Genomic DNA, 24,601 nt, shown 5'->3' with positions numbered 1-24,601 from the left:
GCAGCTTGTTTGGGAAAACAAAAGGAAGTGTCATCGGAATACCTGCAGGAGTTTGGAGAGTAACAGGAGAGTGGCAGTTTTGCTCTCTGCATTTGAAGCGTGGCCACCCCACCATGACTGGAGCCTATTCCATCCTCGTAGCACCTCCTCCACCAGCTGTTTTCCCTGAGTTTTCCGAAAAGAACGCTCCCGAAAACTGTGGTCCAGCATGCCATTCAGCAACGCGCTGACCTGAGATCATTAAAAGCAGAAGGATTTATCATAGCTCAACCAATTGGTAAACACTTTTAGAGTCATTGTATCAGCATTACCACATTACTGGTACCCTTTCTTTGCTCAGTGACTCTCCGTACTTGTGTTTTTATACCATACATGATTGTTCTGTCATAGGGGCTTGTTTGTTGTCGTACTAGAGTAGCTTCAACTACCAGAGACAAATTATTTGTGTGTTTTACCATACTTGGTCAATAAAGAGGATTCTGATTCTGAGGTACATGTGATGGCAGTCTACAAGATCAATGTATCTACAGGTGGGACTGACATAAAGTTTTGAGGTCGGGAACGGCCAATGAACAACGTTGCGCAATGTAGGTCGTCACATGGCACAAGAAGGGAAAGAAGAAAAAAACTATTAACCATGGTGGGGTTGAGAGAGGACGCCATCATGAGACGAGGTACAGTAGTATTCATGTTTCGAAGCAACTCAGTGTTGATGGCCGTCGGGAAGAGGCTGTAGAAATATTCGGCATGAGAGAAGCTCAAGAAGCTCTGGCAGTGACTTCCAGTCAGGAGTATGTCCAGGAGTTGCTCACCCTGCATGGAAATGCACGAGAGCAGAAGGTGGGAATACAGTCATCACCCAACAGGGCTAAAATATGGCTGTGCTTTAAGTTACTTTTGTTGGTAATTCAATTTTGTTTTAAATTAAATTTTGTTTTAAAAGAACATGGAGCTGACCATTTGATTGAGAGCAAAAGCAAGCTCAAGTAGGCCCTCAGCTAGCTTCTTGGTATTTACATCCAAGGACGGCAGTGACTTCCTGTCACCAGGTGCTACACAGTTATACACCGCCATGAGAAGTGATTTGGCAGGATCTGCATCCTTCATTACAAATAGCACCGGAAGAAAAATATGGTTAATATGTAGTCATTGAGCATTGATTATGAAACCAAGTAAGTTGAAGTACTTGGCTTTGCAGAATGGAGTGGAGGAAGCCGGCTTTGTGGATCTGCTTGCAAGAAGACAGAACCATTTCCAACTGCCCATGGTGTCCAGACTGGTAGAAGTCGACAGCACATAGCGCGTCAACACTGAGTAAAAACAAACCCATAATTGTTTAGATATATAGAATCATGATAGCCTGACACTAAGTAGCATTTGATACAACAGAGAATTACGTTTAGCCATAGAAATATGGTATGGGCTTATCTTCTTGAAAGTTTGTTAGTTGAGTTAAACTCCAACATCACAATTCTATCAGGTCTGAGATAAAACAAGGCACACAACTTTTTTTTTTCTAAATGGTTTTGCCTCTTCGAACGTTACTGACATGCTATGCCTGTATGCCCATCTCTACATCGCAATCACTTTTGGCTATTCCATGGCGCTGCCGCAACTTAAAATATGACGATCTGATGTTACATTTCAGCAGAAGCTTTTCGCAACTACTGACTCTATGTCTGTATGGTTCTCTCTATGTTGCGTTACACTGCTTCACTGCTGCTCATCTATGTGTGTGGGTTTTTGTTGTGTGGAATTTGAAACCTTGTTTTATTATAAAGCATGAGATTTTCTCAATTCAATTCGATTTCTACAGGCACGTGTATGTAGACATTTCTGCCCATTTTTCCAGAACAGTTTCGTAACATTTCACTAATGTTGGATGAGACATTTATCATACTGGGCATTTGGTTTTCCCTTGGATTAAAAATGTATGCATAACCAAAACGTTTATGTTTAGATTCTACCAGGGCAATATTTTTGTTGATAAATTCTTTAAATACATCTCAAGTGAAGGTGTCGGTAAATATATCTCTGTGTCAGCCCTGCAATTGACTGGCAAAGACAAAAAGATAATCCACATACCTTTTATGTGAAATTCTTTTCTTCACGCTACATTCCAGACGAGCACGGTATGGTGAGGCCAGCAATGCCTTGAGGAGAGGAATACATACTTCGGGTAGGTTCTTTATTATAGCCACATCTGCCATATTGAAACCCACAGAGTATGGCTCGCACACCACCATGGCAGTCAGCTCAAAAAATATGGAGGTGAAAATATCTTGTTCCAGAAGCTGTAAACAGTGAGGAAAGGTACTTACAGCAAGAACAAAAAAGCAGGTGTGGTTACAAAAAGGGCTTTCAAGCCTAAAAATCTCTCTCACCTTGCAAAAGTCCTGGCCTCCTTTGACGAGGACCATGGTGGTAAACTCCAGCAGACGAACAATGATTGTACATTTGCTGTAGTTGTACTGGTCCACCTCTATTGGACTGAAGTGAGAGTTCCTCTGGCCATGTTGGAAGAGGCTCTCTGCTGCAGCCAGCTCTTGGGTGGCAAGCTCAGTCAAAAAGAAATGCACAGCTTGCAGAAAACTTGATTCTTCCCTGGAGTCTTGGGAAGGAAATAGAATACTTTTTGAGCCAGTTCAGAACTAAAATATGACTTTTACAGCTGTTTAGGACTGAAATTCATGCATATTTTACACACATTTATTACTGGTGACCACAAGAACTTACTAAGCATGTGATTAGGCTTAATTATATGCAAGCTGATGAAGGTATTGTAGCAGTCGAGGGCAGCCAGCAGAAGGTCCATCCACTGCAGGGTGGCGCGAATGCTGAAAGGGCCCATCAAGTTCCTGAGAGTAGGTTGGGAAAGTAGACCTCCACCTTCAAACTTTGCGACCAGGAAACCCATACCACGATCATTTAGCACACCCTCTAGCCATTGTGGTGGAGATTTATTTCCTAAATTGACATCAAACACACAGAACACCAGGGTAGAAAATTGTTTTTAAAATATTCCACTGTGCCATTATTGATGATAATATTTATTGTTACTTACGGCCCTAGTGAGGATAAGCGGTTCAGAAAATGGATGGATAATTATTATCTCACCTGGGAGGAGAGGCACAAACTCATGGAAGAGCTCCAAGCATTTGTGGCGACACTCAGTCTGAGGTCGACCACATTGTTCCAGAAGCCATAAAACCACGTCTGACAGGCACAGCTTTACTTCAGCTGGAAAGCCCCTAAAAGAGGACACAGAGGGAAAAGAATGACAATGCAAATATCCATTCATCTTTTTCTGTTAATCTGTGGTCGGGACGCATGGGCAGCAGCCAAAGTAGGGAACCCCGACTTCCCTCTCCCGAACCACTTCCTCCAGAGGGATCCCAAGGCATTCCCCACGCCAGCAGAGAGAAAGTCCCTCCTGCGTGTAATGGGCCTTCCCAGGCCTTCTCCTGGTTGTACATGCCCCGAACACCTCACTCCAGAGGAGTCCAGGAGGCATCCTAAACAGATGGCCGATCCACCTCATCTGGCTCTCCTCTGAGCCCCTCCCAGATGACCGAGCTTCTCACCCTTTTTGTAAAGAGAGCCCGAACCATGCGGAGAAAACTCATTTCGGCCGCTTATATCCATGGGAAAGGGGACCAAAGTTGCTTCTTCAGGTTGTGAGCATGTGTGCCAAGGGTGCAGGCCCGGCCACCATGCGCTCGTCATCAAGCACCACTCGAACAGAGCCTCGGTGACACAGTTGGACCAAACGTGGTCCAACTGTGTTTCCCATCATTAGCGGGTTCTGAGACTTGCAATATTAACATCCAAAAGCTATCAAGCAAGCGTGTAGGAAGGAAGTGCATGCGTGACGTACTGTATGTAGTGGAAATGTATTTAAGCAGCATTCTCCCTTCACTTTTACGTGAATTAGACTTAGAACAAACTAATTTAAAATAGTTTAACATTTGAAACACAGTTGTCATGTGCCATATCTTGTAGAACGATGTGCTTGTTGGTTGACTACCAACCTCGGGATACGTCTCTTAGCACTTTGCTGATTGAGAGTGGGGGCCTTGTACTTGATGATCCGTTTCAGATGATCAATGGCACTGCTACACTGCTGCAGTGTACCTGTGGATGGAAGAAAAGAAAGTCATGGTTGGTTGGCAACTTTGCACTATTAAAATAGTCTTGAACCTACTGTTCGTGTGCAACTTTCTGACGATAGTTTGGCTATCTCAACCAGAGTTTGTCATTGTGGTCAGGGATACATCACTCATCAGCCACACATTGACGATTTCATAAATATCATCCATCTTACCCATTTGATACAGCCTTTTTATCGGGTGCAACATCAAGGTTGGATTGAGTACTGGATTGAAAAGTCACACTTTTCATACTGCACTAACCCATTAAAAAAGCCCTGCTTTTCCTATTAGCACACCTTGCTAAAAATGATGTAATGCATGCATAAAATAAAATGACATTTTAATGTCTTATATTTTGCATAGTTAATGGAAAAAGCGGGATCTTCCTTGTCTACCCATCTTAAAATAGAACCTGGTGGGGGATTGCGTGTTGTGATAGGAATAAAGATGGCAATACGCGGTTTGTTAAAGTGAAGGAGAGTTACCCATTGATTGCTCATCTGTGTGTGCAAGAGCCAGGCTCTCGACAAAAATAACAAGCACTTCAAAGATGAACTGCTCCACCAAGGAATTCTCCTCCCTGGAAGAGAAAAGAGTTGAGAGTGCAAAAACACAACATGTTGGCACTGAAGCATGAGTCCATAGAATAATAATCATCTTGGAGTCTATCTGGAAATTCTTATTGGGTGTACAGTGAAGAAACAAGGATTAGAAAATTCTCACACCTGAATTGCCTGTAAATACTATTGAAAGCTAAAGCTGCACCCAGCCTTTTGAAGCCATTGGGGTGTAGAGCCAAGCTGTAGATTCGCTTAAACAGCGACTTCATGTTTGTAGGGCTCTTCTCTTGCTGCTTGGGGCTAGTTTGTTTGATTGACCATTTGACAAACTCTTCGATGCAGCGGCCACTGAAGTCTCTCAGTGTGCTGTCCTTGGGGTCAACAACACCATCCTACAAGAAGCAAATTAAATTATAGTAGCAAAAAAAATAATAACAAAAAAACTTGACATTGTGTAAAACTGCAGAAAGGTATTTCGAAGTTTTGCAGAAAGAGTACTTGTCGAATCCTCACGCAGGATGATTGCAAATGAATAACATCATTAAACCCTTTACTGAATGTGTGCACTTACCAGAATAGCTTCAAGAACAGCTACTGTATCTTGGCTCTCAAACTTCTTGTTGTTAGTAAACCAGTGGATAAGTTGCATAACCAGTGGTTCAAAGAGCTGCCTGGTCACCTGTCAAAAATATCCATTTAGAAATATTGTCTGCATTATCACACACTTCCAATCTGTGTTTTCAATTATAAAATGTGAACTCAAGCACACACTTTTTTTTCTTTTTTTTTTTTTTTCACCTGACGGTTTTAAATAAGTCCACAGTGGTTGATGTGGTTCTCATACATGGCGATTGCTAGCTGAGACATCAAATATTCTTTTTTTACTTGATCACTTCTTAATACAGTATCAATAGAGGGCTTTGACAACCAGATACAGTATATTCAGTGTTGCTTTTCCACCATCATACCCTTAAACTGTCACATTTAATTATTTGAATGAACGGTCAACTACAAAAGCCTGGCTCTCGGTCAGTCTGCTGATTATGTGCTCTGTGTTACAGCGCCTTTATACACGTGTTTCGTACCATTATTATAATTAGTGATACACACCTGATCGACATCACAGGCCAGACGCAGCAGCACAGGAAAAAGCATCTTGTGCAGCTTGTACATAGGTGGTAAACGGTTCTCTCCCTCCACCATCTGAGCACTCTTACCAACCATGTAGAGGACTAAGCTGTGGAGCAGCTCACAAGCAGCAACCTACATCATAGATCAGTCAAAGGAGAATATGGTGTTTGTGCTTGTATTAACTGAGCGCAAACTATGATGGAAAAGGACACACTTTGGTTTGTCTGTCACTTGCGGAGAGAGCAAGTTCACTGATCCGAGGCAAGAAAGGGTCCAGATAGATGACTGGCTTCATATCAGGGAATGGCACAGCAAAGCTGAGCCTCTTCTCAATATCCCAGGCCACAAACTTTTTCATCATCTCCTCTGATGAGACCACTTGTGAAGGAACAGAGGCCCAAAACAGCCAACAATGTTATAAAAATGACCACTGCTTGGTGGGTTATCAAAATAAACAAACATTATGTTATGGAAGATGACAAGACAAGAAACAATGGGTTAGCTGTCTGAATCCATACCAGTTATAAGGTTTCTGTTGAGCTTCCCACCCAAATGACCGAGTAACTTGACCACCCTGAGCCTCACCATGGTAAGAGGAGCATCCTCCTGCATTCATGCATAAAGGATAGTTGATTGTTTACCATAAATCTACTCAAGTATATTAAAAGTACAGTCTTGGAATACTTAACATGCAAGGCATGTGGCATAGAAATGGCAATAGTGTAATTTAGTTTTTCCCGTTTTTCAGCTAATGTTTGAACTTGTTTTTGAAAAAAAAATGAACAGAAATAAAAACGTACACACAAAAATGTTCAAAGGTTGAGCTCACTTAGTAATATTCTTTTTACAAAAAAGCCCCATTGGTTAGGGTTGAAGATAACAAATTAATAAAAAATTGTAATATTCTTTTTAAAGCCACTTTGGTTCAATGAAGATAGCATTGAATTAATCAGAAATAAAGTCTAGACCTTGTGACGTGTTAAAACAGTGCTTTTCTTTAAAACAAATAAAAATAAAAAAATAACCTAAGTAACGCCTAAACATTTCAACTTTAGTGTAAATACACTACTTGCAAAAAGTTAGGAATACTGGGCTTTCTAGTGAAATGTTCAGATTAACCTAAAATGCACTATAAACTATTGAGCTGAACTTAATTTGACCTTTTCTAAAAATGTTAATGCACAATCCCAACTGTTCAATGTTACAGTACTTTTTGTACAATTTGCTGTTCTCTAAGAAGGAGCTGAACAGTGCAATTTACAAGAGGTCTTTTTACGGGAAATATTAAAATTGCAAATGGCAGGAGCATTTATTATTATTATTATTATTATTCTGTGGTTGCTAAAAGCCTTTATACTACCATAGCAAACTGGCTAGACTTCTTCAGGAGCCTTGTCATCACTCGGTTGTATCCAATGTCACTTCTTGAGGACAAAGAGGACATCACCTCCCATACGCTATCGTCTTTGTCTAAGTTAAAGAGATGGTTAGTGTTATCTCCACCCACAACATGGTAACAGATTTTATTAGGTTGGTTTGCTGTCAAATCAAAGGCTTACTGTCGCTGGCGTTGGTTTTGAGGTATCCATCCAGAAGAGGGAGGATGAGCTTGTAGCAAGGCTGCATGGTCTCCAGAGGGATATGGCTGGACCAGCCTTCCAGAGCATCTAGAGCTGCGTTAGCCAAAGGGACATGGCTAAGACCCAACTTCAGAGCCGCCTGCATAATGGAAAAGTGAAGGCATGAAGTTTGTCTCCTTGTATTTTCTTCAGACAACGCTCGCTTTTTATAACTATTAGCCGTTGCAGTTAGTCTTTAGTAAACTCAATCTCTCTCAAATGCTGCTTCACGACCCAGTACTTGCAAAGCATGTCAACTAAGGCTACAAATAAAAAGATGGAACCCACCTCCAGAGCAGGACAGTACACCTTCATGTCCACAGCCACGATGTTGTGGTGCAGTGAGAGGACAAATGTCAAGCAGGATGCCAGCAGCTCATCTTTGTACTGCTTCATTCTCACACAGACCTAGTCAGATAGACACCACATTTCACTCACAAGTTTCAGGGAAAATCTTGGTTATTAATAGATAAACAACTTGGGTTAAACATCACAGTTCATTTGATTAATTGAGAGAGCTTCTACCTCCTTTCCAAACTTTGAGAAGAGTCCAAAACAAGCACTTTTCACTGTGTCACTCTGAGATGAAGCTGAGCTGTTAAGGCCAACTCCCTGTGAAAGAAAAAACATTTAAATATGTATCATTTGTGAGCCCTTAACAACTCTACACGTCAAAGCAAAACAGCAAAATAGATAACTTAAAAATGTTGTGTGGGGATAAATTACCTGGTAATACTTAATTTTCTTGGAAATGTTCATGGTGACAGAGAGCAACTTGTAAAAACCACTGACAAGTGGGTTTCGAATTGACTGGAGGATAAGTTTATGGCTGAAGGGATACATCCAAGTCTGGAAATACTCGACATGTTTATGAAGCAAGAGCTCACTACAGAAGCAAACACAAAAGAGAGGTCTCAGTTGTTTCAACAAAGCGAGGTGGATGGACATGGGCATGATCTTTTGCACTTAATATACTTTATTATTTTGTACAGATGTGCTAGGAATACAATTACAGTTCCAATCATCCATCAAGGAAATCTGCTTGAATGTCCATTCATAGGTTGAATGGTGTTCGATGAAGTGTCTGTGCATTTAATAGTTTAGACATTTTTTTTTATATACGCATCCTGGGTTGTTGGGATGAGGGTTAAAATTAAAGCTGACAAAAAAAAAAGTAATAGACTTCAAGAACATCACTAGGTCAATGCATTGTGAAACTACTGCGAGGATACAAATGCAGTATACTGTATTCGCTATTTGCTGTCTGGAACTCTGTGTTGCATCTACATTACCTGCAAAAGTCCACTAAATTGATCAAGGCAGTGAAGTCTTTCATCTTATTGGGCAAAAGATGAGCGGCAGGGTCAGAAGAAGACGCGACATGAGATATATCACCTGGAGCCTGACAAGGATTAGGAGACAGGTGTCAAGTACATACACACCAAGTCTTGTTTGTTAAACAGTATGCAGTTACTGTGTCCACTAAGGGCAACCACTCACCTCCTCTCCTGATGCGACTTTTTGCAAAGACAAGTCTAATTTATCAATGATTAGAAGAATCGATTTGACTAGCTCATCGTAAAGAATGCGACTCAAGGACACAAGAGCTGCATTCTGACTTTCAAAAGCTCCGTCCAAAAATCCTGAATCCTGTGGAAGCAGACAAATGTGAGGAGAGGAGCATGTACTCCAGAATTCATCAACCAAAATGTACTCCAGAATTCATCAACCATGCACAACCACTTTCTTACTTTCGTACTTATGTGCTTGTTCATTAAACAAGCAATGTGGGAAGTGGTGGAAAAAGCACTAGTAATTGTATTGTACCTTCAACCGATCACAATCTAGTAGGTCTTTGTATAGGGCGAGATAGTTTTTACTGGACGGAATCTTCCACTTTCCAATATGAACTTCAGAAGAGCCAAACAAATCATTTTCATTATGTTTGCCCTGAGGAAAAAAAAAATTACTTATGAAGAGATGTGCAAGGATTCCACTTCGTAAACAAAGAACATTTAACAGTAAACTGACCTCGGGGTTGATGATGGGTTTAGAACAAACACGAATCAATCCTTGGTGCACTAAAAATATGAGAAAATAAAATGAAGCATAAGTGATTATCATGTAAAAATTGATCTGTACCTCAATTTGCCACCTGAATAAAAGTTTGATACTTTTTTTTAGATGGCTTAAACAGGAACAAACAACTTTATATCACGAGAATTGCAAATGTGCAGAACTGTTAAAACCACAAGACCAGACTGAAAAATCACACTGCGGGCCCTAAGAAATAATCTTAATCAGAGAAGATTTGGATTTTGTTTCGGATTTTTTTCAAAGCAGGCTCAAGACCTACCTTTTCAGTAATATTTATAAATTGTATGTTTCTTTATCCTGAAAATGTTGTCTAAATGTAATTAGTAGTTTATTTAACACTAACCCTTTTCATTTATTTCTGTACTGTTCATAGCCTCGAAAAATCTTATATGGATACCATCATAAACCGAGGGCCCCCGTGTATTATCATTTATTTGTCACTATTATTACTCAGAATTTTTTTTGTCCTTATCTGCCCTTTATGTGAAGTCCCTTCCACCTTGCACCCACACTGCATGATTCATTGTAGCCATTTTGAACTCAGGTCAACTTACCCACAGAGCTAATGAAACTCCACAGAACAGGTCCTTTCGAGGCCATGGCCACCAGCACTTTAATGATGGCTCTGCAACAAGCGATCTGCATTTTCTCACTGTAATGAGGGAAGTTGTCAATCTGCACCACAAGGAGGCGTTCCAGTAGTGGAGTGTACACCTCTGGAACCTGAGGTCATGGGCACGGGTCATACAAAGACAATATTCCAAAATAGCAGAAATGTTCAATGTGAAGTCGCAGGGGAATTTTAGAAATAGTGGTATTGTGGATGAACAAAAAATACTTTTTGAGGGCCAGAAGCTGAATAAAAAGAAAAGTATTACGAGTTTATGAGTTTGTGACCTTGTCCAGGTGAATCAGGACACACGCTATAGAGTCCATGAAGCTGGGCAGCTGGTAGAAGCTTTCGTCCTCCCTATCAGACTCAGTCAGGTACATCTGTTTACAGCGTTGAATCAGTTCTGTGTACATCAACTCCACATCTTGTGGGCAAACTTTCTTGCATGGCTTCAAAAGAGATACAATTATACACACAACATGATTCACAGAATTCAAATTTGAACTTGGAAATTAAAATTACTGACATTCACTATTGCCCCATGCGCACAAACTTACCGCTGCAAACAATCCATATCCTCGTATGGCAATGGATAATTCTTTGTGGGTTGACTCCATGGTCTTTATGATGCTACAAAACTTTTGCATGAAAAACTTCAACTTGCTTTTGTGCTCTTCAATATTTTCCGCCACGAGCATGGAAACCTGAAAAACAAATTCAAACAGCTTTATTAAGAAATTTGGTGCAATGTGGAAAATCCCGTGAATGAAATTATTCACCTGCTTGAGGAAGGCTTCGAGTGCATAGTAACTGTTTTTTTTCATCTCATTGTTGATGTGACCACAGAGCTTGGACATGGCATCAAACACCTCTCTGTAGTGGGTTATGAGGCTACGGCTGAACTGGGACGCATGCCTGGAGAACAATCTAAGGCCAGCTGTTTAAGAAACAGAGCTATTAATAATTATTAATCAGAGCGTTTCAAAATCACAATGACACGAAAAGCGTAACCTCACCAAACGGTACAGCGTATCGACTCATTTCCATCTAGAACAAAGATTTTTTTTGTGATTGACAAAGTGAATTTTCAGATTAACAACACACTATACTTCAAATACTGTTCAGTAGATTGAACATGTACAGCAATACAACAAATATACCCCATACACGAAGATGTAAATACACGTTTTTATTTTTTCATTATTGAAATAAAACAATTAACCAATTATATGATGAGATAAATGAATAAAACAATAATTTGCATATTTTATTTGAAACAGTTTTAGGAAAAAACATTGAGCTTAAAAGAACAATTATTACAGGACTTGTGTTAATGTAAATGGGACGGATTGTAGCCCCCGGGCCATATTTTGCCCACCACTATTTGAAACCATGGCAAACTCGACCCACATTAAAAAACATATTGTTCCATTAATCCCTTTCTGACAGTATCACTCAATGCATTGCTGTCATTGTAAAAGGGGAATACTGTATTTGGAAGCATTCTCCTGACTAGATTATAACATTACTACAGCTACTACTAACAATTATAATAATACATTTTGTTATGCAGAGTTTTCGAAAATACTCAAAGATGGTTGACTGTTGCTTGTTGGATGGTTGATTGTTGGCTGAATAAAAGGTACACAAAGTAGGCAGCCCTTGACACCACTGTGTGTTCATAGCGTTCCCAAGGACATTTACCTGTGGATTTATCGCCTTCAGAGAATATTGAAAGATTTCGTTGGATGTAGCTGGGTCTAAAAGTCAAAGACACACACTGGTCATTTATCCAACAGACAAAACGGAATAATAAAGAGATGTGACAAAATATACGCAAAATTTCCGAATCGGGTTATGCAAGTAACACGGCTCCAGAGCTCACCTTCCTCCATTGTTTTAGTGAAGTTAACCATGAGAGCAGTAAGTCCTCTCAAACATCCAGCAACTACAATCAGTTTGGGCTCCTTTGTTGTAGAAGTCATCTGCGAAAAATGACAGTAAACAGCAACCGTAAAAATAAATCAACTAAAAAAAGGCCAAATTGATGCTGCAAATTGAACAAAGCAACACAATGACAGTAACCGAGCTCTGTCGCAAATAGTGAAAATGTGCGAATAACTGATGCTTTACCCAAATAAAGGCTTATACTATAATTCCTTAAAGAGGATTTACTGGTCTTTTAGGCTGCAATACCTGCTCTTTGAGCTCCCCCAGATAGGCTTTGTAGAGTTTGTCTGAGTAGTTGACCATCTCACTGGGGTGAACCTCTGCAACAACTCCCAGCAATTCATAGATGGTGCTAAGGACTACAGAATAACAAAAAAAAAAAAAAAAAAAGGAAAATAACACCTCTTAAAAAAGCATTTCCAATGATAATATGATTGATAATTCCCCATTATAAGTCAAAAACCTACCTGAATCTGGAAGTTTGCTCTTTTGGCAAAGTTCGCTGTAAAATTTTGTGAATATGTCACCAATTCTCAACTCCGCCACCACAGTGGAAGCTTTTGTTGTTATGAGAACCTATTGAGTACAAGTTGTTAATTACCAGACTGAGGCTCATGAAAAGCAGTATCCCCAAGTTCTTTATCTTTAAGACTCTCACTAACACTGACAGAGGATACATTGTATGCATTTGTAAAGACGTGATGCTATTCAGACAGTACAAAAGCTTGATGTCTGATAAAAAAATAAAAAATAAAACCAACCTTAATAAGAAGTTCCAGTGCCGCAGTCCTACTTTTGGCCATTTTGTCCTTTGTATACACCATCATACATGTGTCCTGCAGGAAGGAAAATAAGTCACATTCTTTTATTGAGCATTTTAGTCAAAGTTTTTGTTACGTGCAGCTCTCAAGGGTGGTGGAGTTTGCAATCAGCCCTATAAAGTAATGTTTTAAATAATCTGGCAGTCCAAAGAAGACTCACTCTTATGTCAATGGCGTATGTCGTCTCCCACCCTTTGACCTTCGGAGAAAGCTTGTCCAAAAACTTCTCCAAAAAACACAATGTCTTAATTCTGGCATCCCGTAGCTGGGGAAAACATTTCATGACATCACTAAACAACACGAGACATGTTTTCTAGTTGTATCTTGGTTCGAACCTCATTTTGTGGCAAAGACTTCTTGAGGAAGGCGAGCAGCCCAGAGTCTTTTGAAAACAGCAAAGATGTCTGTAAGGCTTCGAGACAGAATAAAAGGGAAATGTTTTCATTTGCACAAGTAATTTCCCCAACCCCCTGAGGCTGCCTTCATCACATATTTTTGGCACGTGCAGTAGTCACCAATATTTCAGCAAAGTTACACTCCTACAGTACATACGTACATTTAAAGTGGTGTTAACAAGAAGCCTTCAATCACGACACTTTCCCACACTCTTGAATAAGATGACCCGTCTAAAGCTTTGTCTTAGTCAACTTCGGTTTCAGTGCGATTCAAGTGTGCTTATGAGCAAAGGAATTATTATCTCTATTAATCCGAACTAATTGAAGCGTGCCAACTTGACTCGTGGTTGCTGAAACAGGCAACTGTATTGAAAGCCGTTTGAGCATGGATACGACATCCTTGATATCCAGCTGAAGGTCCTTGTGCTAAATGATCGGACAACTACATGTTACTGATGAGGAAAAAACTGTGCACTAGTTGACATTTATGCACTACTAGTGACACACTAATGTTAACTAGTAAAAAAAAAAATTTTGAAATCACTAGTGGCACTCACTTGTCAACTAGTGCAATGTACTACTAGTGAGGACAGAGAGCACACTAGTTCCATGAAGCTGAAAATGGATATCAAAGACAAGTGCATAAATGCTCAAAAGTCTTTTCATACAACTGGACTCTTATTGGTTGTTGTTTGAGTCCAAATTCCTCGATTCAACTGACTTGAACAAGAGTTGAACAAAACTTTGTAGCGAGGACTGTTCCCCTGTATAACGCCACCTATATGACTGTTCCATTGAACTTGTACTGTAAACAACATGTTCATTGTTGACATAAGCAAAGCTCCATTGGCGTTGGAAAATAAAGATTCCTGTCAGGTTGGCGCTACGTTTTTTTGTTTTTTACCAAGTTCATTGTCGGTGGGTGTTAGCATGCACGTGTGGCCCAGGTCTCGCACTAGATCTTGACATCTCAAAGACGGACGACGGGTGTCCTCGTCTGCGAGTGACTCGTGAAGTTTCAAGAGGATCCCGTGAATCCCTCCGGCGGCGTTGCTTTGCGGAAGAGACATAGCTGACCGAAGGTAACATGAGCAACCATTACAAGTGTCGCTTCGTTACTTCACATCGATGAGCAGCCAGCGACTTGAAGCTACTGCAAAACAACAATGCACGCCGCAATCCAATCTCGTACCCGGAAGACTTAGGGACAGGAAACACACTCGCGGGTTTTCAAAATAAAAGTCAGATTTGGTTAACCATTCAAAGTGCCCGGAACAATGACTACTCCTTGCGGCATTCTAGTGGTATGTGACGTGACCATTTCATTGTACAGTATCGTGCTGTTTACTTTTGATTCTACGCAAATATATTTTCAGGAGTCGTAGTTTTTAATAACGTTTGTTTAAGCAAGCAACAACAACAACAAGAAAAAATCACAGTCTGATAATACATTTTTACTCCCATTTATGTTTCAATATTTTTCACAGTAACGGTGTGACATACACTGGTAGCTGTAAAAACACGTGCAAAAATACATTGCTCACCGACGGAATATCCCACGCATGGAGTACAAGTACAGTAGTAAGTCCATTTGTAAGTAAATCGAGACAAGATCATTATTTTAGTATACGGTATGTCATTTTTGTGACATTTGTGTTGTGTTCCGTGATTTTCCCAATTCAAAATAATTAGCAAACAGTGCTTTAGACAGCAAACTGGATGATATGAAATCAACATCTCTGCTCGTTGCAGCCAAGTCATGAACTCCGTTTTACTTCACTTGCTTCAATGCGTCGAGCACGCTGGATCCAAGTCTTCTGTATGAACCATGACACTAGCAATGTCCCTTAATAATCAAAGGTAAAGTGAAATTAATGTTGTATTGTCTGCAGTTGTAGTCAACAGGGAACAAACATGACATAAGCTACCAACATTTTGGATTTTAACATTTAATGAAAAGCAGGTAGTGTTGAGCGTGACACATAGGCCTACTGACCTAAACCCTCCAACCATCCACCTTCCACTGTATACTGCCTGTCCTTTACAGCTCGTATTGCATTTCACTGGAGTATTCGGGTGTATAAAATCATGCAAGTGGTGTGTGTACACACATCTGATAGCAGAACAAAACATTTCAAGATGTTACCCTTCTGTGGTGGGTTAGGGTCAGAAAGGCCTTCTCTGTTGGCCCAAAGACTTTTACAAGCACAACCTTTTCTAGTGTTTGTTCCGTGAAATTGTATTATTTCCAATTGTCTTCTCTTTATTTCATAGTGTATTAACAAGAGGACTGTTTGTTTCTTTTACCAATCAGATTTTAAATTGGCCCTCAATGATATCAGCATTTGTCCATCTCTGAATGGTTGGTCAAAGAAAAGTATGTTACAAATTCCACTAGTAAAACACCTGCAGTGTTCTGCACACATTTACACGTTTAATGATAGGGATCTCTGGTATAGGATGTATTTTATTGACATTGTTTGTCATGTAACTTGATAGAACAACAAGTCGGAACTGCTCCAGATTATGTGCATGACACAGTTGTGAGCAAGTTATATTGTTTCTGTAATTGCGACGCGACAGTGGTGGTATTAAGTGGTGGATTCAATCGGGGAAGTCCCCATACTGAAGACTCAGGTACCAAATGCAAAGCTCGTCCATTATTCTTACATGTCGTCTTCTCCAAATCTGATTGTATTCCTTAATGGTCCTCGGTTCCTTTGCCTCCATGATTTTTACCTCTCCCTGTTTACGTATTTTTCATATGGTGTTATGATCCGTGGTGGTTGAAAAAAGTAAGAAGCCTATTTTGACAAAGCAAGAAGTAGAAAGAGATGTTTTCAAATGTATGGCATAAAAGTAAAAAGTCGGAAAAATACACAAGCACAGATACCTGTACGTGAAAAATCTCTTGGCTATAAGTACTGCAGCAACGTGTTTGCACTTTGTCACTTCCCACCACTGTCTATTTGGCAGGGCCTCGCTGTGGTGTTTATTGTTCTGTTGCATTTGCATGTGGGGGGTGTATATCTGTATTTGAGGTGGCTGGTCCAGATATCGTGACACTGTTTTAACGGTATATCTGTTATCTGAACTCTTTGCAAAGATGATAAAATGTGTAAACTCTTTTTTTCCCTTATAAATGTTTATTTCAGGTATTCTCTGTATTAGAGCAAGTCATTTTTTCACAATATCCTTCCAATATGATTCTTGCACAATACTAAGAAACTATCATTGATAAACACATTGAACTCATTCTCTTTATTGATATTTAACTCAATTTCATACATAAGAAATTCTATTATACACTGACAATTTCCCCATTGCCTGCATTATGGCAGGCATTATTCATTGGGATTTTTCAATTCCAGAAATCTGTCAAAATGTCACTGAATGAGTTGCTGACTTTTGTATTTAATGTGAACTAACATGACAAAGGGTCACTGAAGCAAAACACTCAAGTGTATTATTCAGTGCATTCTGTACAAATCTGTCCCAATAATAAAATAAAATAAACATTTTATATGAGCCACAGCAATGCAGCAAAAGGACTCCAGCCAGTTGTGAGTTAATTATTGGAATTTCTGTTGACCTTGCATCTTCCAAGTTTTAAGCTCTTCCTTCAAAACCGAATTTTCAGTTTCAAGCTTTTCCGCACGTTTCTCAAGATCTTGAATATAAACTTTTTTCCTCCTCCTGTATTCACGGGCAGCTTCCCTAGAGTTACAAACGAAACAAATTCACATGTATTAACCGGAGCAAGTATAAATAAAATTTGCCATTTTCTACCAAGTGTGCTGTTCAAGGTCACGGGTGAGCTGGAGCAACCGACTTTGTCGAAAGGTGGGGCACAACCTGGGCTATTCGCCAACAAATTACAAGGCACATATAAAAAACCCATTAGCGCTCGCATTTCTAGTTTATTCTATGCCCGAAACCTAATCGTCTACGAGGTGGTGGGGCTCCTGATTGAAAATTTTCAAGTCGTGTGTGGGCCAAAGTGGTGAGGCACATTTTTGTTCAGGGGCAAATTGGGGTGCACAGAGGGCACATTTTTCACATAGGTGCACACAGCGTAAAAAAGGGGCACGTACGGAAGAAAAGTCAGGGGGGCATGTACCCCCGAGCCCCCCGTTCCAGCACCTCTGAAAATAATACTATTGTTACACGCTGTATTTGTGAAACAGCACTTTTTCTTCTTTTTTTTAACGTTAGCTCTACCTGCAGAAAAACCTTACGACATATAACATGAATATGCTGGTTGTATCTAGGGTTGCAAAGGTTCTGGTAAATTGATTGTAAGTTTTTGTTAAATCTCCATGGGAAGATGAGGAATATTTGATATATTCCGAATTGGAAACTTTCCATGGGGATTATGAGAATTGTGGGTAATTAACTGAGAATTGGGGGTCATTTAAAGGTATCTGATTTAAGCATAAATATAAACAAATCAATTCTTTAATTGAAAAACAAAAACAAACACTGAGTGAACTATTACTCATTCCCCATCCCAACTCAATAAAAATTAACAAAAAATGCACCCCCATCCAAGTCTCACTCAAAATGTTCAATCCCATTCAATATGAAAATAAAAAAAAAACATCTTCCCTCAAGCATTATGGCTAACCCTGTCAGGCAATTCATATTCCACTATTCTTGCATGAGATCTGGTTTTATTCAGGATTATCCTAAAATACACAGTATTTCCCCCAACTATAATTAAGTTCCCCATTAGGAACCCAGCCTTCAATTTTTTGTTTATTCCCATTGATTACCATAAATTCCAACATGGAAAGCTTCCAACTTTGAACATTCCCAGAATTTGCAACCCTAGTTTGATCTATTATAAGCTATTCTAACCATTAAGATTAATGCAACCAATTTATCATCTAAGCTTATTAGAATGACATTTCCTCTACCTGTTCTTCATCAAGCTGCGTTCTGACTGTTTACGGGGAACGCTGCCATTTGGCACAGCCTGTGTGAAAATGGGGCCAGCGTATTGTAGCTGGGAGGCTGTCAGGTCACCTGGGGAGCCAGCAGAGATGGTAAACACAGCAGGTTATTTGTACTCTATTTATGCAGAAAAAAAATGTATGCTGAAAACACTAATTGCACTCATCATCATTCAACTAAACAATCAGAGTAAAGTTTTTCGCTGCCACATGTTGTTACTGCGCCACTAAACTGCATACAAAGAAATGTATCAATTCAACACTCTGGACTCTATGTTGGGCATTTGTGTGCACCTTGCATCTTTGTTTTTTTTTAAAAGATGTGTTAATGCAATATAAGGAAACTTTCAAGGGGTGGAGATATTGTCAGATTTCTGCGATTGGCTGGCAACCAGTTCAGGGTGTACCCCGCCTCCTGCCCGATGACAGCTGGGATAGGCTTCAGCACCCCCGCGACCCTAGTGAGGAGAAGCGGCTCAGAGGATGGATGGATGGATGGATGGATGGTCAGATTTTAATTTCCAATAAATATATCATTAATATGCTTTAATGAACCTTGTCCATTTGGGCCAATTGAAACCCATTACAATGATTAGTTTTTTTTTTTTTAAATTCCTTGTTATTTACTTGATTGAATCATACAATTACTGGAATTGTCATTCTAGACTCCACTCATTTTCTACCAGATTATATCATTCAAACTGCAATTTCAAGGGTTCAACATAAAAATGGCTGGATATTTTATATTAATGACAAGAATTCATGTTATTTAAAAGCTTTATGTTGTGAAAGGGCAAAAACACAAGCAAATCTAAAAAATGACAAGATTATGTCTGCCAGTTGAAAGGGTATAAAATCAAACAAGGCCTAAAGGTTAAATAATAATAAAATAATCAAGTACACCGTACAAAACACAAAGAAGCAATAACACACAATACAACAAATATGAAGCTTAAAAGGTAAGTTAAAATGATCCGGTTAAAGTCACAACCCAAAAAAGAGTGACCTTCGATCACAGATACAAGACAGCGTGGATCAGGTAATTTAAACTCAAAGCAGCATCCGCAGACTTGGATGCGCTGCTGCACAATCTGACTCCTCCATTCCTAGATGTGCATTACGTTTAAAATCAGCAAGAGACAACATCAATAATCGAACATGAGTATTACAGTTGAGTCTCTCTGAACAAGAACGTCTTCACTCTGACTGGAGTTTTCCAAAAGCTCTGTTTTTAAGGACAAAAAAACAAAGTTTGCATGTGGACAAGTGAAGGAGGATGAAGGTGTAGAACCATCTCAAGGATGATCAGAAGAAATGGACAGCACCCGAGTTTAATATATGAGTGGCACAGCAAAGGGTCTGAATACTTATGGCTGTGTGATATTTCAGTTATTCCTATTTCTTTTTAATAAATCTGCAAAAATGTCAACAATTCTGTTTTTTTTCTGTCAATATGGGGTGCTGTGTGTCCATTAATGAGGAAAGAAAATGAACTTCAATGATTTTACTAAATGGCTGCAATGTAACAAAGGAGTGGAGATTTTAAGGGGGTCTGAATACTTTCCGTACCCATTGTACTTATATTTACTTTACATTTATACCTATTCATTTCAAGTCAATTACACTTCCAGGATATAAAACAGCAGTCAGAAAGCTACAGTATAACAATCGTAAATCAATTTCAACTGCTGTTGTGCAAATGGGATGAGCAGTACGTGTAAACAACAGGAAATATTCTAAGACTTAAGTATTAATGACGGGCTTTATATTCATAAGTGGCGGGCACAGACCATTTCTCTCTCCTGATATTTTATCACTGATTTTAGCTAGTTTTACATTCTTCCAGCGCCTTCACCAGTCGTGGTACTGTGTGGTAGTATCTGCAGTACACAGAATTTGCTCCGCCAAGATGGCAAATCAGTTCGTGCTGTGGTCAGAGCATGGAGGAGACACTAGGCAACAGGTCAGTGCGCCAGGGGAGGTCGAGATGGGCTGTAGAGGAGCAATGCCCAAGTCAAGTTGACCCAAAAGGCCAGTTGTGTGCATTGTGATTCTGCCCAATCTGCAAAACCACTTGCCCTATTCCCTTCACAGATGACAGTAGGTTCACATGAGCATGTGACAGATGCGAGCATCGCGTAGGAGGTTGTGGAGAACGACGGGTAAATGATGATCTGGGTCGGCAAATCCTTGAAAGGCCACTTAAGACTTCCATGTGCTCGCCAGAGGTATCCTGATAGCTGATGGGCGACAGGATACGATGCCCAGACCCGTCGTCAGACCGTATGTTAGTGCAGTTGGGCCTGGGGTATTCCATGAGGATAAACAGCCTCACATTGCTGGAATATGTCAGCAGATTTTGGATGACAAAGGCGTTGACGTTATTTCAGCAGCTCACCCATTCCCCGAACCTGACTCCACCCACGCACCTGTGGGACATTATGCAACATTACACCCATGACTATCTAGCAGCTTACTGATGCCCTGATCCAGGTTTGGCACATCCGCCAGGAGACCATCCGTGTGCGTTGTAGGAAATGCATACAGGTTAGTGGCTTCATATTTGACACCATTTTTAGACTGAATCTAGTGCTCAGTGGGTTAATGTTTGTGGTTTCCATCAGTCGTTTGTACAATATTTTGTTATCTACGACTTAAGACTATGCAAACCACTTAAATATTTAATTCATTTTGATGAATTTTCTTTCGCAGTATTTTTTGTATCTTACCTGGCTGTGTAGTTGTCATGGCGATTGGCACAACCTGCGCTCCTTCATTCTGGTAGCAGAATGCAGCACCTGAAAAAGTGTTTTGAAAGCTGGTTGAGTGTTAAATCAGAAATGACTATTTGTAGACCTCGGCTGTGTTTGTGGACCGCCACCCCACCTACAACAATTTCAACAAACATTAGGAGTCAAGTTGCCTCGATTGAACTTCTGCGGATTACCATGAGCTGGAGTATCTACACAGACGTAAAGAAAAAAAAACAAAAAAACATTTTTAGCCAGCACATTAGTATTTTTTGATTGATATTTTGACAGTTAAAAATTACTTTGGCAATTATACTATTGGGCTAAGAATATGTTTATGTTTTAAATGTGTTTTCAGTGGCTGGATGCATGGATGTGTGTAATTTATTGATATTTTATGTACAGTGAGAGGGAGCAATAGGTATTTGCCAATTTGGCCAGAACATCAGGAGTGGCCATTTTGGCTTTAAAAGTCAATAGAAAAGGTGAGACCGTGTGTGCGTGTCGTGGGAGCGGAAAACCCCGATTCTTCTTTTATGACTATCCATCAAGCCTTCCATCCATTTCGTAATCATTTTCTTTCTCCATTTCAGCGTCACGTGGAGCCGAAGCCTATCCCATGAAGCTGACTTGAAAATGTGGATGACGCTCAATCACAGCGCCTTCTATGACTAGAAACATTTTACTGAGGAGCCATGACAAGCAATGTGTGTACTAGAGGGTTTCCCAAAAGTCAGTATACAGTTCCTATTTTATTTATTTATCTTTTTCAAAAATTGCCACTTGGCAAGAAGTTTTTCTGTCCCCAACTGCAGGTCAGTGCCAGTTTGAGAAGTGTTGGGGCTGTCTCACTTCTCCAATGCGGAGTACAGGTTATACGCTCCAGGTCTCGAGCTTGAAGCTCTTGAACCATCTGAAGTTGGTATGTGTAAAGCTTTACACTATATACCTGTCCGAAGCATCCGCTGAATTGATAGTTTGTTGTTCCAGAGCAACCATCCAGTGCAACCATCCAGATGGACTTTGTGTGAATGCCTGTTCTAAGAGTTCTGGGTTTTCATCTGTGGTGGTAGTAGTAGGCCTTCCGCTGTGTGATTTGACAAGAACAGATCCTGTTTTGAGACACTTCCCATGGATAGAGGAACCTTTACTCCACGTTGGAGCAATATGAGGACCATAAAGCCTCTCAAACTGGTGCTTGACTTTAGTCGGGAACAAAAAAATAAACTCTTGCCAGGCAGCAATTTTTCAACACTACTCCAGTGTCAATTGGTGAGCGATGGGCAGGGGAATGATGATATGCTTGCAAAAACTACAAAGATTAATTGTCAAGTGCTGATTACCTCACTTCTGAACGATATCTGAATTAAATAGAAACAAGGAAGTTTATAGTGACATTTGGGATAATCTTTACCTCGTTCCATCCAGGTCCTTCATCTTTTTATTCCACTTTGCCATCTTTAGTCGGGAACAAAAAGTGCTCCTCTGTGGTGCCATCACAGTTAATCCATTCGATTCTCACGAAGCTCATGTCTCATGAGATGATGATGATGATGCCACGCGGGATTGTTTGACCTCAAGTTTTTGTGTTACTTTAAAGGCGTATTGTTTTGAAAAAATTCTGGTTATAGTGCAATTTGTATAAAATGGAGTTTCCACTACTTGGTTTGTGCTATCGTAAAGTTGCTTTTTTTTCTGAAGATTGTGTAAAAGTGTAACTGTACTTGCTTTAAAGGGGACAAAACGGAGAACTGTCGTATTTGGAGACACTAGTACAAACACTTTTTACCTTGAAATCCCGGGAAACAGGGATTCTGGTATGTCCATGGATAGTAATCAGAAGAAGTGGAATCAGACGGAAGTGCCTGTGAGTTCATGGCCATGGCTGACAGGGGCTGCGTGCCCTCAATAGATAAATTGTTAGATGGAGGAGACTAAAGAAAGAGAAGAAAGTATACCAACAAATGAAATCATTATCTCACAACCAGCATTTTCCATTCATTTGGATGGATTTTCCACCGGCAACTGAACATTCCAATTAAAATATTTTTCTGTATAAACTATGTGTGGATAAAGAACCTAAAACAACACTTTGTTCAATCCGTTTTATAGTAATGTATTGACAACAAGCTATAAATACGACATGACATGACTACGTAACCTAGCTAGCTACCTTGGACTGATTTGATCTGAATTTCTATATGACCTGATATAAGGTGAAACAAATTCTAAAATACTCACATCCATTGCCATTAGGAAACTGCCTTCCGTAGGCCTCAGATCAAAATGTTGGGAAAATGCTATGGAGTTTATAAGAGCAATCCCATTGCATCCACCTTGAACTGGAGCAGTATGTCTTTATGAAGTGGCGAACCAGTAATATCAAAGATCAGAAAGTATTGGCTTCAAAGTCATGTGACTTGTGGGAAATACACAGAAATGAGCAATGAAGAATGAATATCCAAACACACCCTCCTTGATTCACAGCCCTGAACAATTTATAATCAGAACTGAAGCAAGAATGTTTGGACAGAGTAGAACAGAAGCCTTCGCTGGTCTCGTAGCTCCCATAGCAGTAGCTCAGCTCGTCCCCGATTTGACTCACCAATTGCCGATTGCCTACCAGGAACACCACAAGCTGCACTTGTTAGTCACCACAGGGTTTCGAAAGGAGTCTTTTGCATTTAGTGCTGGCTGTGACTTATTGTTCATATTTCACCTACCGCTGTCTTTGTTATTCAACTGCAGACTAAATATAAAAGTCTCTTTTGCGTACCCACAGATTGGATTCATACAAGTGTTTACTCTTGTTTTGAGGTGTGGACACATGTTGACCTTTTGGCCTGTCCACTAGTTGTTTTCTTTGTAATCTGGCTCAAAGACAGACTCGATCTTAGGTAGGATCACTTTGGCATTGTTTTTTTCTTTTGTCAACGGGTGTCTCTAATTCAAAGAACACCGATGTTCACCTTCAACTTATTCAATGTGTTAGTCCCTTTCTCGTCTATTCATCTAAAGGGTTTTACATAACATTGAGGAAAATGTAAAAGACAAATAAAGTCTCTAATAGCCTAGCAAAACATTGTTTCTTATAGTTGTCACCAGGTTTGCCAGCTCAAGAGGGATTTTTGATTTATTTTTCATCCAAACACAGCGGGTTGAGTGGATGCCAAATAGCTCAACATTGGCTTCATCTGACCACAGAACCTTCTTGCGAAGATGTTCAATGGTGAACTTCAGGTGGGCCTTTACATGCGTTTTCATGAGCAGGGGCACCTTGCGGACACTGCAGTCCATTACTGCACGGTGCGTTACCGATTGTTTTCTTGGTGACTACACAATACACAATCATCATCATGGAACAAATTATACAATTAGGTACCACTGTCGAGCAAACTGTTTTAAAAATGGGCGCACAATTAAAAGATAATAAATAAATAAAGGTTAATGTATCAGAAACTGGTCAGGAAGCGACACAAAAGCTCCTAAACGAAGAATAAATGAAGAAGACTGAAGAGTTTTTCTAATTTTGAGAAAGAAAACTCCCAGAACAACTCAC

General features: G+C 39.9%; 2 protein-coding genes across 2 annotated transcripts in view; both read right to left on the bottom strand.

Annotated features, from left to right (window-relative positions):
- The window catches only part of prkdc (protein kinase, DNA-activated, catalytic subunit), a 37,075-nt gene extending 22,549 nt beyond the window's left edge, over positions 1-14,526 (bottom strand). Inside the window, 37 exon segments of the mRNA XM_061667086.1 lie at positions 43-231; positions 637-813; positions 958-1,101; positions 1,187-1,310; positions 2,086-2,294; positions 2,385-2,611; positions 2,737-2,967; positions 3,118-3,251; positions 4,032-4,134; positions 4,637-4,731; positions 4,877-5,103; positions 5,283-5,390; positions 5,822-5,974; positions 6,057-6,220; positions 6,361-6,448; positions 7,203-7,312; positions 7,402-7,561; positions 7,750-7,869; positions 7,987-8,073; positions 8,188-8,347; positions 8,754-8,863; positions 8,962-9,111; positions 9,289-9,411; positions 9,493-9,542; positions 10,113-10,281; positions 10,456-10,620; positions 10,729-10,875; positions 10,951-11,108; positions 11,188-11,218; positions 11,876-11,931; positions 12,057-12,156; positions 12,368-12,480; positions 12,589-12,697; positions 12,883-12,957; positions 13,103-13,207; positions 13,278-13,354; positions 14,242-14,526. Of these exon segments, the coding sequence (XP_061523070.1) occupies positions 43-231; positions 637-813; positions 958-1,101; positions 1,187-1,310; positions 2,086-2,294; positions 2,385-2,611; positions 2,737-2,967; positions 3,118-3,251; positions 4,032-4,134; positions 4,637-4,731; positions 4,877-5,103; positions 5,283-5,390; positions 5,822-5,974; positions 6,057-6,220; positions 6,361-6,448; positions 7,203-7,312; positions 7,402-7,561; positions 7,750-7,869; positions 7,987-8,073; positions 8,188-8,347; positions 8,754-8,863; positions 8,962-9,111; positions 9,289-9,411; positions 9,493-9,542; positions 10,113-10,281; positions 10,456-10,620; positions 10,729-10,875; positions 10,951-11,108; positions 11,188-11,218; positions 11,876-11,931; positions 12,057-12,156; positions 12,368-12,480; positions 12,589-12,697; positions 12,883-12,957; positions 13,103-13,207; positions 13,278-13,354; positions 14,242-14,407 (4,914 nt within the window). The 5' untranslated portion in view covers positions 14,408-14,526.
- Positions 14,527-16,476: 1,950 nt separating this feature from the next.
- Positions 16,477-23,531, bottom strand: LOC133396846 (cAMP-responsive element modulator-like). Its single transcript, XM_061667084.1, has 6 exons — positions 23,514-23,531; positions 23,284-23,398; positions 22,832-22,976; positions 21,022-21,090; positions 18,257-18,365; positions 16,477-17,054 (listed from the first exon to the last, which is right to left on the bottom strand). The coding sequence occupies exons 2-6, from the start codon at positions 23,293-23,295 to the stop codon at positions 16,910-16,912; spliced, it is 480 nt and encodes a 159-aa protein (XP_061523068.1). The 5' UTR covers positions 23,296-23,398; positions 23,514-23,531; the 3' UTR covers positions 16,477-16,909.
- Between the last annotated feature and the right edge of the window lie 1,070 nt (positions 23,532-24,601).

This window comes from Phycodurus eques, chromosome 21 (genome assembly GCF_024500275.1).
Source record: "Phycodurus eques isolate BA_2022a chromosome 21, UOR_Pequ_1.1, whole genome shotgun sequence".
Lineage (NCBI taxonomy): Eukaryota > Metazoa > Chordata > Actinopteri > Syngnathiformes > Syngnathidae > Phycodurus > Phycodurus eques.
This window is presented reverse-complemented; position numbering and strand designations above follow the sequence as displayed.